This window comes from Anser cygnoides, chromosome 18 (assembly GCF_040182565.1).
Source record: "Anser cygnoides isolate HZ-2024a breed goose chromosome 18, Taihu_goose_T2T_genome, whole genome shotgun sequence".
In the NCBI taxonomy this organism is placed as follows: Eukaryota; Metazoa; Chordata; class Aves; order Anseriformes; family Anatidae; genus Anser; species Anser cygnoides.
The window spans coordinates 9,236,704-9,255,741 of NC_089890.1; the positions used below are offsets into that span (position 1 = coordinate 9,236,704).

General features: G+C 40.8%; 1 protein-coding gene across 2 annotated transcripts in view; it reads left to right on the forward strand.

The window, feature by feature from the left end:
- The window catches only part of ULK2 (unc-51 like autophagy activating kinase 2), a 39,814-nt gene extending 23,851 nt beyond the window's left edge, over positions 1-15,963 (forward strand). Inside the window, exons 16-28 of one of the 2 annotated variants that reach the window (XM_048074248.2) lie at positions 2,982-3,119; positions 4,167-4,312; positions 4,867-4,947; positions 6,731-7,017; positions 7,146-7,339; positions 7,849-7,958; positions 8,812-8,964; positions 9,698-9,906; positions 11,205-11,383; positions 12,318-12,436; positions 12,796-12,953; positions 13,877-14,012; positions 14,114-15,963. In XM_048074248.2, coding sequence (XP_047930205.1) covers positions 2,982-3,119; positions 4,167-4,312; positions 4,867-4,947; positions 6,731-7,017; positions 7,146-7,339; positions 7,849-7,958; positions 8,812-8,964; positions 9,698-9,906; positions 11,205-11,383; positions 12,318-12,436; positions 12,796-12,953; positions 13,877-14,012; positions 14,114-14,181 — 1,978 coding nt within the window. In that variant the 3' untranslated portion in view covers positions 14,182-15,963. Of the gene's footprint in view, positions 1-2,981; positions 3,120-4,166; positions 4,313-4,866; positions 4,948-6,730; positions 7,018-7,145; positions 7,340-7,848; positions 7,959-8,811; positions 8,965-9,697; positions 9,907-11,204; positions 11,384-12,317; positions 12,437-12,795; positions 12,954-13,828; positions 14,013-14,113 lie in introns of those variants that run through there. The other variant, XM_066979744.1, reaches the window with a different exon arrangement.
- The last annotated feature ends 3,075 nt before the right edge of the window (positions 15,964-19,038 follow it).

The following is a 19,038-nucleotide window of genomic DNA, read 5'->3' on the forward strand; positions in this document are numbered from 1 at the left end:
TGCTTAAATTTTGAACTGTCTAAAGGCAGAAACTTCAGACACATAACTAACTTGACCTCTTTGTGTTATGAAGCACAGCATGTTCTTTGTTTACTGAGTCAAGATGTTAAAAGCAGTTTACTTCTCACACAACTACGTCTTGAAAAGAGGGATTTAGAAAGCACAGTTTGCTGTGGATTTGTCTCAGGACTGGATTATCTTGCATCCAATAACTGGATGTGACCTCTGTGCAAGCAATTATTGTGAATTTTGTGTTTGTGGCTCACAAGATACCCAAAGAAGCCCATAAAAGTGTTGAACGTTTACTGCAGCTTTTCAATCAGCAGGGCTGTTAATAAGGCCCCTTTCTGCCACATCTTTGTAGACAAAGTTTCTGCCAGTTTGAAATGGAATTGATATTTGTCAGTAGTGCCTGACACCTTTCCTGTATTATACTGGAAAATGTAAATCTTAACCAGGATGCTTAACTATTCATGTAATAACTAAACAGAAGGGGTAGATTTGTCATTTGACCAAATAATGAATTTCATAAAGTTTTTCAATACAAAATAGAAAGAGGACGAGTGGCTAAAAGGGGAATAAAGCTGTTATGTTGGGTGTATTTTTGGCTTATGCTAGTACTACAGGACTGCAAGTCAGCATTATTTGTTTAGAAATGCTTGTCACAAGAAAAGTTTACTACTTTGTGCTGATCTTGTTGCAGTTTGCAAAATCTGCTGACATGGGCTATCAATAAAGCTGTAGCCTTAACTTTTGTGTTTAAGGGCAGCCAATTTGAATGGTTTGGTTGTAAAGATCCGTTTGCTATGGATTGACTGTGTACAGAATATTATAAATTATGGTAATTTCCTGTCTTATATCATCATGTGTCACGGTTTTTGGAGTTACAGGTTTTATGAAAATATGCCAGTTATGTTATCTGTATGTTAGTAAGTTAAGAGCTAAATGGTTGTGTGATTAGAAACAGGTGCCTACTGTTCACAGTCAGAGTTTGTACTGTGAAAGTTTGATTTAGGTATTGGTTGAGTAAATTCAGTGACTGACTGCTTTGGGACATTGTCTCAAGGTAGCAGATAATCTACCAGATGCTGCTTTGTTTTTTTGGTTATTCGTTGCTGAAAAGTGTTCTTTCATAGCATGTGATTTTTTTTTTTTTACAAAATGTTATGCCCTGTGATACAGCGTTTTTTTTTTTCTGATTAGATGATAGAACTGCATGAATGGTACCCATAGTTACGCTGTTTTGCGGCAAGCAGAAGAAGCTGTGATGCTTCTCATGCTCCAGCCAGAACAGGCACAATAGGTGGAGGCGGTTCCCTCTTCTGTGTTTAATTCCTAATTTTGTTCTCTAGATCCCACAGATACAAGATTTGCATGCAACTCTGCACACTTCTGTATTGCCTCTTTCTCTAACCAGTAGCAAACCACATCTGACTAGGGGATGCCTAACCAGAACGTGGCTTTGGGCCTGAGCTGGGGAGCCCTGAAGAAGGCCAAGTGCTATACCACCATGCTAACATGGCACTTAGCTCACAGGACCTACCTGTAAGGCTGTGTGACAGCAGGGGAAGGCATATTCCATGCTGAGTACTTTAAAAGTTGAAGTGCCTTCATGGCCTCCTCAGTGGCACTGCTACAGTTTGGATTTCCCCTCTCCAGGTCAGGCCTAGGGAGCCTCCCTGTGCTGCCTCAGCTTGTTGTGTTAGTCATAGCAGGCTGCCTACTGCCTCTGTGTGGTTTCTACTTGTGAGACCTTCTCCTTGTGTGGAAGCTTTCAGGCTTTCCACTGCCTGTGTGGTCACAGCTGCAGATTTGTCCCATCTTCTGCCAGGCTGGCCACTGTGGCACAGCAGACTTAGGACTTCTGTCAGGCACAGCTGAGAAACTTAGTGAGCATGGGTTTAAATTCAGTGAAACTGATGAGGCTGCGGAAAAAATGTTGGTACAGATCTATTGAGGCTTGTTCAAGCTGCCTTTCAAAATTACTCAGTCTCTAGAACCTGGGTGGCAATAAAAGGACAAACTTGTTTTCTTTTGCTAAGGAAGGACCATGCATATTAGGAAGTAGTATTTCATTCTCAGAGGTTGCAAAAGGGATGTGATACAGAGTCAGAAACCAAGATTTCTGTTCAGCTGTATCCATGCAGTAAATGGTGTAACTGCTTGTTTTCTAGAGATTTTAAGTAGGAGTGATAGGACTTTTTTCACATTTCCTCTGAGAATCTCTAATCTTTGCCTGTTTTCTGAAAAACTAATCAATAAGGGGCCTGATACTAAGCTGATTATATTCCCAAAAGTCATTTAGTTCGAAATTCTTTCGGTCTAATTCTTTTAAAAGTGTTGGTGACTGCTTACACTGCGGTGGTTTGATTCCCTTATCAGGCAGTACACTGAGGTAAACCGGGTCACTGACACTTGGTTGAACTTGGGCAATGCTAATCTGCAGTTTGCGTCTGTGGATTAATGTTCAGGTGTGTGGTTTTGGTCATTTTGTCAAGGGTTGGTTACATAACATGTTTTCCTTTTGCAAGTTCACTGTGTCTCATGGGATATCTCTGTGCTTTAGTGGCTTTTGTACACATTCCAACCCCGCTGCTGAACTTCCTGTTCTTAGCACAGTGGGTTTTCCTAGAACGCTATTTTGAAGTGTGGTAAACAGAGCGGGCTGATTGGCAGGAAGTCGGGGGGATCGGTAGATCGCTGTGATGCATGACGAAATGCTTCAGCTAGTACTGCACTCTCAGCTCGATCTGGTACTAGCCAGTATAAGAAAGGTAGGTAGTAACGAACAGTTCTTTGTCTTCCTCTGTGAAGTGTCAGAGCTAGATTAGGACAAGCTAAGATCACACTGCATGTGGGGAGTTTAGAATCAGTTTATTTGTCAGTTTCACAGATTTTCTCGGACTTTTGAGAATGGTACAATTTAGAGAGAGATCTGTCTACCTCTATTTATCTCCTCTCTCCATACCTTTCTACTTCAGGCATTGTCAGCCTTCAGTATCCCCCCGCAGTGAAACAGCACCTATCCCAGTTCCCACTCAGCTCCGGAATTACCAGCGTATAGAACAGAACCTCTCCTCTACTGCCAGTCCTGTGTCAAACCCCCACGGATCACCAAGGTGAGTATTCTAACTCCTTTTGCTTGGTTCTAGTTTGTATTTGTACCTTCACAGATGTCCATGCTTTCTTACTGATGTCATTTTTTTCTGCACAAGACCATTCTAAGGAGGCATTTTAATGATAACAAGTAATAGTCCTTCACAATCTCAAGGTTGTTGAACCGGCAGTTGAAATTCTTCACTAAAACAAAATAAGCTTGTTCTTTTAGGCAACTGCAACCAAAGAAGATAAAAAGACGAAGTCTCGCTTTTTTTCCCTCCTTTGTGTATTATGCAGCATTACATCATAAACTAGAAAGTAATAAATCTTGTTTTCACACATGCAATGATGAATGCGTTGTTCTGTAGAATATCAAGGAAACAGTTTTTGGCATACTAGTTAACCAGCTTGCCTTAATACAAGGCTCTAGTGTGCTAGACTTATTCTATGCCTTGTGATCTACAGGATTGGGATGGTGAAGGTCAAAGACAAACTCTGAGATCTCTGGAGATCTTTTTTTTTTTCTTAAAAAAAAAAAAGGTTCCTTGCTTTTTTTCAAGATCTTTGATTTTACAGTTGTTTCTACACTTGAGGGCATGCCTTTCCCTAAAATAATCTGTTCTCAGTAGCTGCACTTTACACCAGGTCCAATACTTAAAACTTTGTCTTAATCTTTTTTGTAGGTTCCTTCTTTTTCCAACCATAAAAATGAACGTTTGTGTCAATGCATTTCACTCAGTTGTAAAATTCAAAATTAAATGCCTAGTTGTCTGAATATCAGTAATCCATGTACTAAGGCATATATCTGTTTTAAATTTCTCCAGTTAACAGACTGCTATGGCTTTGAAAGCTACGATCGTAGTGGGAACAAAAGGAATTTTATTTTTCTTGTTTTCTGAATGGAAGGCTTAGCTTAAGTTATTACCTTAATAAGCTTCAGCTTCATGGCTTTCTCTGTAAATATCTTTTTTTTTAATTGATCATTATACTCGTTAGGGGATTCTGAACCTCATCTCAAGGATCCACAGTTGCTATAGCATGCATAACCATTCTTTTCATCTTGTTAGAGCTGGGGTTGTGAGACGCTCAAATACTAGTCCGATGGGCTTCATGAAGATGGGTTCCTGTTCTCCAGTACCAGCTGACACTGCGCAGGGTGTTGGGCGCCGGTTATCCACAGGATCTTCAAGACCATATTCTCCCTCACCGCTAGGTAAGCCCATAAATTCTTCAGGAAGGTTTATGTGGAACAGTTATTCAGAACACTAATTCTTGCTTGAAATTGCCTTAAACTGAAATCTGCTCAACTAGATCATGGTTTCACCAGTGCTGCATACAAGAGGACGATCACTCTTCTCTAGCCCTGCTGGCTGCACTTCTCTAGTCCTGGCATTGGCCTTCTTGGCCACCTGGACACGCTGCTGGCTCATGTTCAGCTGGCTGTTGACAAGCACCCACAGGTCCTTTTCTGCTGGGCAGCTTTCCGGCCACTCCTCCCCAAGCCGATACCACTGCATTGGGTTGTTATGACCTAAATGCAAGACCCGACACCCTTATTGAATGTCACACAATTGGAGTCAGCCCATTGATCGAACTTATCCAGATCCCTCTGCAAAGATTTTCTTACACTCAAGCAGTCACATTTACAGCAATCCATTTCTGTTAAAATGGCTGGTAGAAGTAAGATAAATAGGTTTTATTTTCCTTCACCTTCATTTGTGGATGAAGGGTAAAGCATAAATTCACATTTTGATTTTATTTGCTTAGTTGGAACAATACCAGAGCAGCTTGGACACTGTTGCTGTGGACAGCTTCAAGGGCATGAATCGAGGAGCAGAAACTTCTCAGGTGAGAAACTGGGCAAAGCAACCAGTATGATTTTGGTAAAGCTTCTGCAGAGTTCTGAATGTTTCACTTTATCTGTTTCCTGCATTCTATTCCTACTTTGTTTCTTAATTTCAAACGACTGCAGTGGTATTTCTATTTGTAAAATATCACAAATTGCAGCATGTCTGGTTTTCAGCATTTAAATGGATATGGGAAGTTCTTTGCTTCTGGGTGAAGCGAGGTAATCTGTACTGAGATTTTCTAGGATGTCTGTCTTAATGTAGCTTCTGAATGAATTGAGTTACTCTTGCTGTCAGTGACAGCAGGGAAGAAACTTTGGATTGAGAACCCTTCCCAGTGGTGGTGCTGACAATAGAACAGCCACCAAAGAAATTTAAGACTGCTTTCTGAAATGACAGGTTTCAATGCTATGAGACAGACAAGTAGACTGATTTCAAACAGGCAAATTCTCAGCTGGGAATTTAGTGAGGAATAGATGAGTACTCTATTGGAGCTGCAGGCAGAAAGGCTACTCTATAGCACATTGTTTAAATGGAGAGGAATGGAATCAAGATGAAGTGGCTCTTATTCAAAGTCTAACTAGAAAAACACAGGCTTAAGAAGGCTGGAAGATGTGTCTTAACAGCTGGGCACTTTACTGAGCAAACTGCAAGAAGTTTAAGATGGTTTTCAAAGCATACATTTATGAAATGAAGCCGATATCAAAAGATTGCCTTGGCCAGCTCTTAAGAATCTTATATACTAAGTTACAGCACAGCCTAGGGAAAAACTAGTTAGAATAGTTTAAGTTTTGCCATTTTTTTAAAGGTGAGTGAAATTGTTGTCACTTCAGTGTCAGTTCTTTGAGGTTACAAAGATGCACATTTTATCTGGGAAGCTGTGGCCACAAAACTGAAGTCTTGCATAGTGTTTGTAACTTTGCACAGTTCCTCATCATGAAAAATAAATCACAGAGAAGAGACCACTTAATCAAATTTCAGGTTCCTTATTTTGAAAGAGGAACGGCATCTCAGAGTAGGTGAGATGTTCATAGGAGATGTTTCTCTAAAGCCCTCTGCTTAAATGACTGTTTATAGCTCTTCCAAGTCTTTGTGCTTTAGGAGAAATTTTGAGTTCATATTCAAGTGTGGACTTCCTTTGTACATAATGAACTTTTGAAAAACATGTTCTGACAGACTAAAAATAAATGACTGCCCTAAGTAATGATCCCAAACTGTTTCATCTGAATATACATAAATATTTTTCTGGTTTTTAATACCTACTTTTCTTGCAAAAGCCATGAGAGGAGCTGCCTTTTCAGTCTGCAGATTAAATTATTACAAACAAAACAAGTCGTTAGCATGCAACGTTGCATTCACATTACTGTTTGCAGGAATATAATTCCAGTACTTGAGAACCTCTATTCAACCTAGAGTCTTGATGGTTGCACTTGAAATTTCAGTATTGTTTATGCCATTCCTGCTGAATCCAAATACTTTATTTGTCTTGATGCAGGTTGCCAGAAGTACTGCAGCTGCCAGTACAGCTGTCACCCTGAAATCTTGCCTTTTTGGCAGCTTGAACACAAGCATCATCTCATCAGTGTATGTAGCCTTAGTCCAAATAGCCGACATGCTAAATCCATTCTCTTTGCCATCTAGTGAGTTGATGATCAAACATATCTCACAGTACTGCAGCCCCATCTCTTTACAGATTAACATTGATCTCTAGCGTTTTGGGTTTCATTGCTACATTTCCAAGCACTGCAAGTAGCATTTTACTTGATTGTTTTTCGTCCTTACAGGTTCTCCGATACCACCATCTCAGTCTCCACAGTCACTTTTGATGGGAGCTAGGTTGCAAAGTGCTCCAACTCTCACAGATATTTACCAAAACAAGCAGAAGCTCAGAAAGCAGCATTCAGACCCAGTATGCCCATCTTATGCTGGGTATGGATACAGTCATTCTCCACAACCAAGTAGGCCAGGTAGCCTGGGAACATCACCTACCAAACATATGGGATCGTCACCTAGGAGTTCAGACTGGCTGTTCAAAACTCCATTACCAACGATCATTGGCTCTCCTACTAAGGTCTGTTAAGTTTACCAATGTCTGTAAAATGTGAAGTGGTAATACATTGTCTGAAACCATTCTCAAGAGTATTTTTGGGTGCTAACCTTATTTTTTTTATATATGTTCTTTTTTTTTGTTTCTTTAAGGCTACAGCTCCTTTCAAAATACCTAAAACACAAGCATCCTCAAACTTGCTGGCTCTGGCTAATCGCCAAGGGTCTGTAGATGCCCCGTTGCAGCCTAAAGACATCACTGAACCAAGGGATTTCACACATTTCCACTTGACGCAAGGAAGTGAAAAGCAAGCAGGAGAGCAGCACAGTAAAGCTACATTCGGCAGGTAGGCGCTGTAGCATTTATGACCTGGAAAACTGGGTAGGTAACTTGGCAAAAGAATGTACGTTTCACACAGCAATTTGGAGGGGCAGAGCATGCAGAAAATGAGCTGTGAGGATATGCTGATGTTTATTGTACATAACAAACTCTCAGTACTGTGTATAAATATAGCATGGACTTCCTGAAGCACTTTGTGTTGCTGTCTAGTTCCCTGTTGTTTTGGTTGTCTGAATAAGGAAGTCTCATTGCCTCTGTGAAGCCTGTTCAGTTTTGCTTCAAAATCTATATGGCAAAATTTGTAATATAAATGTTTAAGGGAAAAAGGTCCCTTTATGGTTAGCCCTGTTTCAATAGGGCCATGATGAACAGTGAGATTAAGGCTTTTTGTACTTCTGTTGAAGAATTCTCTATAACCAATATAATACCAAGAATCTGAAAGTCAGCCTCTGCTGTGAGTAAGATAGGAGGAACTTACTGAAAAATCTTGTTGTGCATTCATGTTTTCCTGTCTAGATCTGTTAGTACCGGGAAGCTCTCAGATCAACAAGTAAAGACTACCCTTGGAGGCCAGTTATATCAAGGCAGTACAGACAGCCTCAATACAGAGCGACCAATGGATACAGGTAAGGAACAGGCTGATACATACAAATGGTCTTTGTGCTAGTTTTTTTTTTTTATGGAGTGCCATCTAGATCTTGGTCTGCTTCCAACTTCAGTAGTTGGTTGCAATAATTTTTAGTGTCAGTACAGAAGCCTTTTTTAAATTATCTTGAAGGGAATATGTTCCAGTTCCTTAACATAGCTTTAAAAATAAGTGAGACGGGAAAGTGTGTCTCTGCTAAATACAGGAACATCACTGCTGCCTATAGTAGCTAGAGGGTTTTGCGTGTGTGTTGTTTTTTTTTTAATACCACATTTGTGGCTGTTTCATTTTGAAATTCCAGCTCGTTTTCATCTGAAAGTCAGCTTATGTGATGACTTCTTTCATGTTCATGTTTTTCTACATTTTTCATGTTCATTTTTTTCAACTTTTTTTTTCCTCTTCCTCCTCCCCCACAGTTACTGCCTTGCCACAAGTGGCCAACAGGAGTTCTCACCTTGTTTTTGAGCAGATGGAAGAAGTTCTGCAGACAGGGCTAGTCTTTAGCCTTCAGACCTGCCATGGTCTGCATTTAGAATTTTTCTGTTGTGTCTTTTGCTGAAGGACTGATGTTGTTCTCAGGCCCCTGTTGTTTTTTCTTTAGGTAGGGGTAGAGAGATGGGAAATAAAAAGATGTATGCAGGCCGCATCTGGGTTCTTTTTTTAATCGTCAAGATTGTCCACTCAGCTTGTTTTATTTGTTGTCAGAACTTACAACTATTCTTGGATCTACATCAAAGCATGTTGTGTTGCAGTACTCCAGTTTGCTGCATATAATTACAAAATGGTATGACTGTACGCAATAGGGACTAACGTGTGAAAATTTTATCTTCCAGCTCCAGCAGGGGCCTATGGAATTGCAGTGGCACCTCCTTCCATGGGAAGTGGGGCAAGTTCTCGAGCTGTCATGTTTACTGTTGGGTCTCCTCCAAGCAGTGCCACCCCTCCTACCTGCACCCATATGGTCCTCAGAACAAGAACCACCTCAGGTAAGACTTCCCTGGCAGCTCTGGACTGCTATCAAACAATATTCAGGCTTGCCCACTTCTTGAGATGGTAATCTGCTTGCTGCCATGCACAGTAGGTCCTCTAGCCCATACAAAAAAGTGCTGTGTAAAGTTGAGATAAATCCTGGAGTTCTGCTTTTTCTCTACTAAAGAGAAGGCCAGAGGCACTGATTTACTGTCCAGCAGTGTATAACATCTTGTGTACACTGTTTTGCTCCACCATAGGGAGATTTAACAGCACCTATGACAAAAGTGGAGAGGAACAATTAGATCTCTTATTCTGCATTTTTGCCCACTGTTATGCATTTTACCAGAAGCAACATCCAAAATGAGCTGACTGCATTTTAGCATGTTGGCTACATTGTCAAATATCAAAGATCCCAAGGTAAATGCCTGCATCTGCTCAGGATGAGCAGGAGTCTATATTTGCAGCAGTGTGCTTTTGTGAACTATAGCACAACCTTTGGTCTGTCCTTTTGGGCTGCCTGCCTTGGAATCCTTGTCAGCCAATTTCCAAAATCCATTTTATAAATCGTCGCTGTATTAAGGTGCAGCCCTTGCATTCTCTACAGAGTGATGCAAGGAGCAAAGAAGAGATCCTCCCAGGAGTGAATCTGTGGTGATTACTGATTTGTCACTTGCTATCATGTGCAGCCCCAGAGCTACAAAATGGAACAACCTATTAGACTGAATGTGTGTGTTATTTTTCTTGTAGTTGGATCAAACAGTTCTGGAGGGTCTCTCTGCTCTACTAGTGGCCGTGTATATATGGGCTCCCCTCCTGGTATTTATATGGGTTCTTCTCCTCCGGGAGCCGAGGCAGCTCCAAGTCTGAAGTACATGCCTTATGGTACTTCGCCTCCCAGCTTAGAGGGCTTTATCACTTTTGAAGCTCCCGAATTGCCTGAGGAAACTTTAATGGAGGTATAAAAAAAAATAATTTAATGTTTTATAATGTTTAATGCTGCTAAAACAGAGACATGGTAAAAACAGGACTGCTCAGTGCACTTGGTAGTTTCCTCTTCACTGTCTCGGATATTCCTTTTTAAGACCTTGAAAATATCCCTGTAGCAAATGTGACCATTTCTCTTTGATAGTTATTCCTGGCATTTCTTGTATATGAATAGGTAACCAAAGGAACATGACTGCTTTTGTTCACCAGAGCCTTCCAAAGAGGCCTCTGTTTTAATGCCAAGACTTTGGACGTGGGTGCGGACAGAAGCAATGTCGTTCTAGGCATTGTATTTAACTGCTTCTTCGCAGTCAGTAGATGACATTAAATCCTACTTGTGGGAAGAGTGTCCTATATTTTTTTTTAAATGTGTGGAGGAGTGGTGCTTTAAAAACACATGTTGGTATGGTCCTTCACCAGAATGCTATCGTTGGACTATAAATTTCTCAAGGCAGATTGCTGTTCTGTTCTCTCATTCACATCTAGCTGGAAGGTGTTTGGTTACTTATTGAATCTATGTTATAACATGAATGTTTGACAGTGCACTGTATTATTCCCACAGATAGAGTTTAAAATTTATTTAGACCTGTATTACTAATGAAAAGATTATAAATATTGCTAAGATGTGTTTGTTTAGTTTTGAAGGCTGAGATTCTTTCTGAGCAGGGAATGTGCATGTAGTGTCTGTTTTAGTCACCAACAACCAGTGAGTTGTTAACTCCAATTTAAGTTGTTTGGTTTAAAAGGCAAACTTTGGCAACAGCCACCTTTTAATACAATTTAATTCTAGATCTAAGTGTAAACTGGAATGAAGCAGATAAGCATGAAGTTTCAGATCAGTTCTTTTGTAGGTATAAAGTCTGTTATATAATAAAAGCCAAACATTCCTCCTGGCTTCTCATATGAGTACCAAGCATATTTCTGGGTTGCTGATAATATAATAACGAGTAATACATCTCACTTGTGATTCCCTTAGTTGCTCAGGTTACAACAAACATAGAAGTCCATGTCCCAGTTCCTTTGGCTTTGTCGAAAGACTCTGAAGTATAAGCTTACAGTATCTTGAAATCATTAGGAAAGAACCAATTAATATCTGTTGATCCTTTTGGATCCATTTGGGTCTGTAGTCTCTAGTGCTGACTCTAATATGTGATTTCTGCATAAAATTAACATATCAAAAAATCCTCAAGTGCTTAAAAAGAATTTTAAGTGTACTTGTTTGCCTTATGGCTTATAGTGGTTAAATTGTCATCTCCTTTTCCTCTGACAGAGAGAACATACAGATACACTGCGTCATCTGAACATGATGCTGACATTTACAGAATGTGTTCTGGATCTGACAGCAGTACGGGGAGGGAACCCAGACCTGTGTACTTCTGCAGTATCACTGTACCAAATCCAAGAGAGCATAGTTGTTGATCAGATTAGCCAACTAAGCAAAGAGTGGGGGTAAGTATGTGGTCAAATAGTATCAAGAGAATTAGTAAAAACCAGACGCATCAAAAATGTTTTTGGACAAAAAAAAATGGATTGGATGTTTTTTTCCTCTTTTAGTTTGGAGTGATTATTTACTACATATAATGTTATTTAGGAATAAATTTTTAACAATTGAAGACACATGAGAAAGATATAGCAAAGGATAGAGAGAGATATGCTAATAGATAGATGAGGACCATGTTTTCTGGCCTGCCACATAAGCTGGGGAAAGTGGCGAGGATTGCAAACTTGTGTTGAAGTAGTTTTTTTCTGAACCTAGAAATCTATGTACCATCTTGTTTCAAATCCAAGTCCTCTGTGATCCAGTTGACCAGGCTGTAGCAGCAGCACTGAGGTGGAGGTTGGGAAGGAGTGTCCAACTTTGACCTTTAATCAGTGTAGCCAATCAGACCTGATACAAAATCAGAAACAAGGAGAAATGGGAGAAATTTGGAGCGGTGGAAAAGGGCAGCTCTATTTTCTGCCGCCTTTCTGGAGAAAAAAAAAAAAAGGAAAAGAAAAAAATCCCTGCAAAATGTTTGCTTTTCACAACTGTGAGAATACCGGGGGCATAGGAAATGACACTGCAAGAAAAGCACAGCCAGTTGCTTGTGGTAAGACCTTGACCTCAGGTATTCAGTCCCCTCGAAGAAGGGTTCCTTTTAAAAATGTCTACGTTAAAGCAGTTTGTATTTGCTGCTGCAATTACTGGATGAGCAGATGTACTCTCAACCCGTGACAGGGTGTTTGTGGAGGGAAAGGAGGGGTGGAGTTGCATTTAAAACATCTGTTTTTTCTGCTGCTGCTGGGTCTTGTGTAGGATTGTGATAAAAAGTGGTGTTTGCCTAAGGCTTGGATGTGTTTGAGAGAGGTTTTTTGATATATAATTACACCTATTTTCCCCCAGACAAGTAGAGCAGCTTGTGCTGTATATGAAAGCAGCCCAGTTACTGGCATCTTCTCTGCATCTTGCCAAAGCACAGGTCAAATCAGGGAAACTGAACCCATCCACTGCTGTTAAGCAAGGTAGGTGCAATATAATCTCATCTTCTTTCCTTTGAATTTTCTTTAGTTATATGTCACTCAAAAAGCTGAAGTTGCAGCATCTTTGTTGTCTTCTGTACAAGAGCATTGTAGATATGTACAGTTGCACGATTCTGATAGTAAACAAAGATAAAACTAGCAACTGTTAAGAAATGGACGGTTTTTAATTTGAAGCATTAAGATTTGATATATTTGATACTTCATTCGTACTAGTAGCAGAGTAAGTAAACATTAGAAACACAAGATTAAACAGATTAACTTTGCCTAGCATTGGGGAAGTTGTACTTAGGCTGTTTGTGGTTTTGTTATTGTTGGTTTTTTAATTTCTTTTTTTTTCCCAGTTGTGAAAAGCCTCAATGAGAGATACAAATTCTGTATCAGCATGTGCAAGAAACTGACAGAAAAGTTGAATCGTTTCTTTTCGGATAAGCAGAGGTTCATTGATGAAATCAACAGTGTAACTGCAGAGAAACTCATTTACAGTTGTGCTGTAGAAATGGTAAGTCACTCCTTTTACCTAAATGATAGGACATTGAGATCAATAACACATTGATTCCTTTTCTCACATACCTCTTATTCATAACCAGAAAATAAAATGTATGTTTCCAGATTTCTGTTCATAGTAATTTTTGTTAGTCTTTCGCTTTCCATCCTGCCCTCCCTTAACTGTTGCTACAGTCCCTGGCAGATACCGTTCCTCGGGGGTATTTCCCCTCCATCAGCACATCTGATACATAAACACTAGGAAATGAACTCCTAAGCCACACAGCCTCTACAAGTGCCCTGTGTGCTGAAATACTATCCAGTATGGTTTACGAAAGCACAGAAACAACAGAAGAAACTTTCTCAGTCCACCAGGTCAATTTGAGGAACACCGGCCTTGTTCATACAAAGCAAATATGGCACCAAACATGTGGAAGCTTTTTTATGTAATTGAGAAACTTTATATCTGCCAGAGAGCAGGTACAGTAAGCATACTAGAAACTTAAAAGCTTTTTTTGATGAGAGGGAGGTCTTTTTTACCATAGGTGTCACAAAAAAGGTACCAGCAAATATTGTGCTTAACCCTGATAATGGTGTGGTCTTGCACAATTAATTTGACTTCTTTACAAGAGAATATAGGTATGAGAATGAGTATACTTATTCATATATTGTTGTAATTTCAAAATATGTTGTAACACATAAACACACAAGATCAGAAAGTGCTTTTACAGCTTACGTGCAGAACATCCTTTGCTAATACAGCACAGGGGCTCTGTTTTCTGACTGCATTTTGTTGTCTTATTGTCATAAAAACAGATCAGCTTAATTAAGGCTCAAAAATAGTTTATTAATGGCACTTTAATGTAATCCATTTTGAATTTTTCATTTCAGTATTTGCCTAAAGCAATTTATGTAACTGAATCTACTGAATGATTCCAGGTTCAGTCAGCAGCTCTAGATGAGATGTTTCAGCAAACTGAAGATATTACATATCGATACCACAAAGCAGCCTTGCTGCTGGAAGGACTGACTAAAATACTGCAAGACCCTGCAGATATAGAAAATGTACACAAGTGTAAGTTTATGCTGAATGATGAAAATATTGAAAATTATACAGAATTTAATTATAACACTGAATTAATCACTTTTTTCCTTTTTTGACCTTTCTGTTTTCAGATAAGTCTAGCATCGAGCGAAGGCTTTCTGCACTTTGCTATAGCACAGTGGCTGTATATGAGCAGTAGGAATATCCCAAGGACCAGATGGTGTGAACATAAGGGACCACTTCAGTGATACTGCACTTTTTCACTACAGCTTAATTGTTGTCCTTGTTCTGCCCCACGTGGAAGATGATTCTTACATTTCTGTGGTGACTACCAAAGAAACAGCAGCATACTCAAAGAGGAGAAATTCCAAAAGTACATTTGTAGAAAACTTGCCTTACAGATCCAGCAGCTCCTTTTTCTTCCTAGCAACAGAATTTAAAAGAATCTGTCTTCACATTTCAAACTGATCCTTGTACGTGTGTTTTGACTTGAACGATCAGGGTTTTTTTTCCTCATGAGGTCTATAGTGACTGGATCCTTCTGCATCAGGTACAAAAAGACATTTCCCTCAGAAGAGTCCCTCAAAAGTTTGTGGAAAAAAAAGTTTTTAAATTGTCAGTAAAATGTGTCTGACTGAATCTGGGAAACCCTAACCATGTGCAAGCGCTGTTCAAAGCTTTTGGGGCTAAGCTGGCTTGTATCTGAGCTCGCATGTTGTAAACATGGCTCAGCTTGTCTTGTGAAGGGATGGTGAGAAAGTGTTCTTTTATTGGGGGGGAAAATGGTAATGGAAGAAATTGCGCTCCATCTGTGCAAAATCCTCAGTGGGTTTTCAGCTGATGTGGATACAATTTGAAGATCTTCTTCCAAAACACTTTGTTTTGCACTAATTTACTAAAGCAACTGTATATTCATTTTCGAAGAACTATATTAAAAAAAAAAAAGAGAGAGAAGGCACAATGGACTTGGCTGAATTTCATTTCAGTGTACATAAAATTCTTTTCAGAATTTCAAATGTAGCTTCTAGAAGACTTTCAAACAAACTGTAAAAACTTGTATTCATGTGAACCTTTCCATTTTATACCTATTTGTCTAATACTTGAGTAACTACTGCTCTGGACTTTCTCAGTGATAGCAATGTTGAGTTGCTGGTTGTTTGCTTTTTATATAGATTTGGTTGCATCTTTTGTTGTGCATGCGAAATGTGCATTAATGCCTGCAGTCTCTAGGGGTGTAATGACAGTTCTCAGTAGTCTTGCTTCTTGGGCAGTATTACAAGAAATACTGTAAACTGAGAGGTTCTGCAAGGAACCACGCAAAACCAGAAAATAATGTTGGGATTTGAGATGCTGACAAATTGATGTAGAATATCTACATAGTGTGTGTGAAAAATCAGGATTATTTTGTGTGCATTTTGGGGGAGAGGTGGGAAGCTTCATTTAGCCTTATAGGCATTATCATTTCAAGCATCCCATGAGATTATCAGGACAGCGATTTGCAAAGTATTTAAGCAGATCAGCTTCTCTGGAAATGGTTCCTTTACTTTATTTTTGGGACTTTTTTGTTACTCAACTGCTTGAATACTTGAATAAACCATTCTCCAGGACAAAATCATTTTAATCCTCTTAAACACAGTGGTCTGAACTATTTGACAAAGTTGTACAGGGCTTACACATCAAAATACTCTTTCAGTGTTTGGATAACCATGTGTTTCCTTTACTTTGACAGAGTAATGTACTTTTTATCTTATTTATCTGTATGAAATTCCAACAGTTAATTTGAAAGTGTTTGTTTATATAATGTTTGTATTTTTAGGTCTTTAATACGGTGTTTCTACCTCTCCTTTGTAATTGCATGCATTATTCTTGAAACTAGGTAATAACTCACTGAACTGTTGTGTAATAGCCTTTTTATTATGGCCTGTATAAATGTATATTAAGGTAAAATAAATACTGACACTAGAAGTGTTTCTATGGTAAAGCCGAGTTTGTGTGTGTCTGTAACCAAAGATCAGTGGTGTTAACTTCGGGGGGGGGGGAACAAAACCAACTGTCTGTACTTGGCTCATTAAATCAATTGCTGAATGTTGCCTGGAAGCTGAATCTACTTGGGTCAAGAGACGCTCACCTCATGGCGATGGGGCAATGAGCTCATTATCTCTGGATAACCCCGGCACAAAGTGTCCCCGAGTTTGTTTTCAGTTGCTTTGGGAAAACAGTTTACCTTGCTTTGTTGTTTGTCGTGAGGTTTTTTGTTTGTGGGGTTTGGTGGTGGTGGTTTGTTGTTTTTTTTTTTTTTTTTTAAACAGCTTTGAAAACAAATATGTTAAGTAGGTTCTTAGGTAACAGTTGTACATTCTTTCAGCAAGGTGCTTGTTTGTTATCTCTAGCAAAAAGGAACTGACTGGGCTGCCAAAACAGCACATACAGAACTAAAAATAAATAAATAATGATAGAAAAAAAACTGGCAGTAAGTTACAATTTCTGTCCAAGCGTTACAAAAAGCAGGTTTCCTCCAGCTTGTAGCTAATATCCTCTCCCCAGCTGAGGTGTGCTGTGATAGCTGGTATACAGCTGTTGTATTTCTTAGTTGTACTATCATTTTTTTTCCATTTTATTAAAAAAAAAATAAAACCTGCGCTTATGACTGGCACATAATAAAAGAAGATGAGGAGTGAGTGAGCAGGGAATGCTAATGAAATATCTGAACATGAATCTAGGAACACAGTGAAAGCCTTAAAGCACGAGTCTAGGAGATAGTTCTCGGGAAAAGCAGCCTCATGATTTTTTATTGGTTTTCTTTTTTTCCCTCAGGATTCGAGTTCATTCTCCTCACTCCTGCCAGTGAGACTACAGCTGCGCAAACAGGAGAAGAAAAGGGCTATTCTTGCTCGCTGTCTTCAGCAGGAGGAGGCTGATGCTCATGGCCTGTCTTTCTGCATAAGCTCATTCCAAAGAGACCCTGAAGCTGTCCTCTGTCTTCAGCTCTCCACACTGAACAGCAGGTGCTTGGTTTTTGTTTTTTTTTTTAGCCTTTTGAAAGATAGAACTTGAAAGGAGATACTTGATGTACTGCTTTTCTAGTTCAACTCTAGCATCTACTCGAGAGCGCCGTGTTCCTTTCCTCTGATACAGAGGATGAAATCTAGTTGATGTAACTCACAGCTGATATATTACAAATTACTTAAACATTTTTCAGTTGAGATGTGAGTTGTTGGTCCTGGGACTCGCTAGGTTCTGCATTGCTCTTGCTACTTTATCCAGCAACATCAAGATATTCCTGTTGTCACCTTATGGGTTCAGAGGCAGTAATTGTTGTGATCCATCGGTACCACAGCACTGTGCAGTGTACAGTCCAGGGGCACTGAGAAGGGAAGCTTTCTCCTTCCTGTAGATCAAGTAAAGCTGGACACTTGCTTTCAGAGCTTGTTGAGGCTTTGAAATTCAGACAGGCTGACTTGTGATCTGGCTTGTGACCTGCCTCTTGTTTGGCTCATGCTGCTGCTTCTGTTTTTGGTTGGTTGGTTGGTTTGATTGTTTTTTAATTTTGATCCTTTGACTTTTTGTCATCTGCTCTGAACTCTGCTTGTCACTGACTTTTTTTTTGGCTGTCCAACCTGAGCCGTAACCCTGGCTGTGGCTTTTTAATATAACTGCATGCTTTGCTCCTCCTTTCTGTAGGTCAGCGAAGTATATCTCAGTAACCCCTCTCTTGAAGTCTTTCAGACAGTTGGAGCCCGGTCTCCCTAACTCTTGGCACTGCTGCTTTGGACAAACACCTTTTCAATAGCCTTTTGTATGCGGCAGGCTCCCCCCTCCTCTTTAGCTGAAAGCAAACTAAATGCCAGTGGTGCTGTTGAGTCTTGTTGCAGTCTTCGTGCCAATCATTTTCATTGTTTCTTTGTGGCTCTTTCACATTTTCCTGCTCCAGCTATGTCTACAACGCAGCCCACAGACCACGGCTTTGTACTGCAGAGTATCTTGTTCTCGCAAATGTGAGATCAGCCTCAGCTTTCAAAACAAGTGATGCCATAAATGATCTGAGCCGCATTTATTCTTGTAGGTTCCTTAAAGCTACTCCCTGTTGTTAATTTTCTGCACCCGCTTTTCTGATGGAGTGCTATTTGGGCTTCTGTATCTGCCTGGCTTGTTGTGCCACTGCCCAGATTAGGTGATTTAGGAGTAAACACTTGGAGCCGTACACAGGATATATGTTTAAGCAGAAATTTAGGATTGCCAGCCTGGCTAAAAACTTGGTTATGTCTGGGTGGCGTGTGAGCTGTTTGTATATGTATAGAATAGCTGCGTTATTTGGTGGACTCTTGGAAGCAAATACCGCATATCTTATCCTGTAAGGCAAAGTCCTCCTTCACCAGGCTCTACTGGCTGCTGTTGGGGACGGGAATTAACCGCGGTGCCTTGCTTAGAGCTGACGCCAGGAGGGGACCTGGAGCAAGAGGCTGCTAGGCAAGGAGGGAAGAGGGGCGGCAGCAGCTCAGGTTCTCAATCAAACATCTCCTGCCGCTCTGTGCCAAGTCCCGGCGGTCAGAGCACCTCCCGCACTGCTTACCTCCCGCTTCTCCTGGCGGTAATGACTTCCCCATAACTAGTTCCCTCCTTCATTGTTCCTTAGTGGCCGAATAAAAACAGAAAACGCTGTCAGCTCCGAGGCGGAGGGAGCACGCTGAGACCCACGCGTCTCGCTGCTGCCTCCTGGGGCATTCCCCCTCCTCCTCCTCCGCACCCCGGACTTCTCGGGAACGGGGGGGGGGTCCTTGCTGCCCCAGGGCTGCCAGCCTCGCCCAGCGGCTGTCGGCCCCCAGGCGGGGTCTCTGCCTTCGTCCAGCCGGGCACAGCCCGCGGGGAGCCGGCACCGGAGGCCGGGCCCCGACCGGCAGCCGCCGGGGTCTGGGGTGGCTGCCGCTGCGCCCCCTCCTTCGGGGCCTTTTCCCGCGAGTTTGCCCCTCTGGCCCCGCCCCCATGCACTTGGCCCCGCCCCCCAAACCCACAGGCCCCGCCCCCAAACCCACAGGCCCCGCCCCCGAGCGCCGCCCGT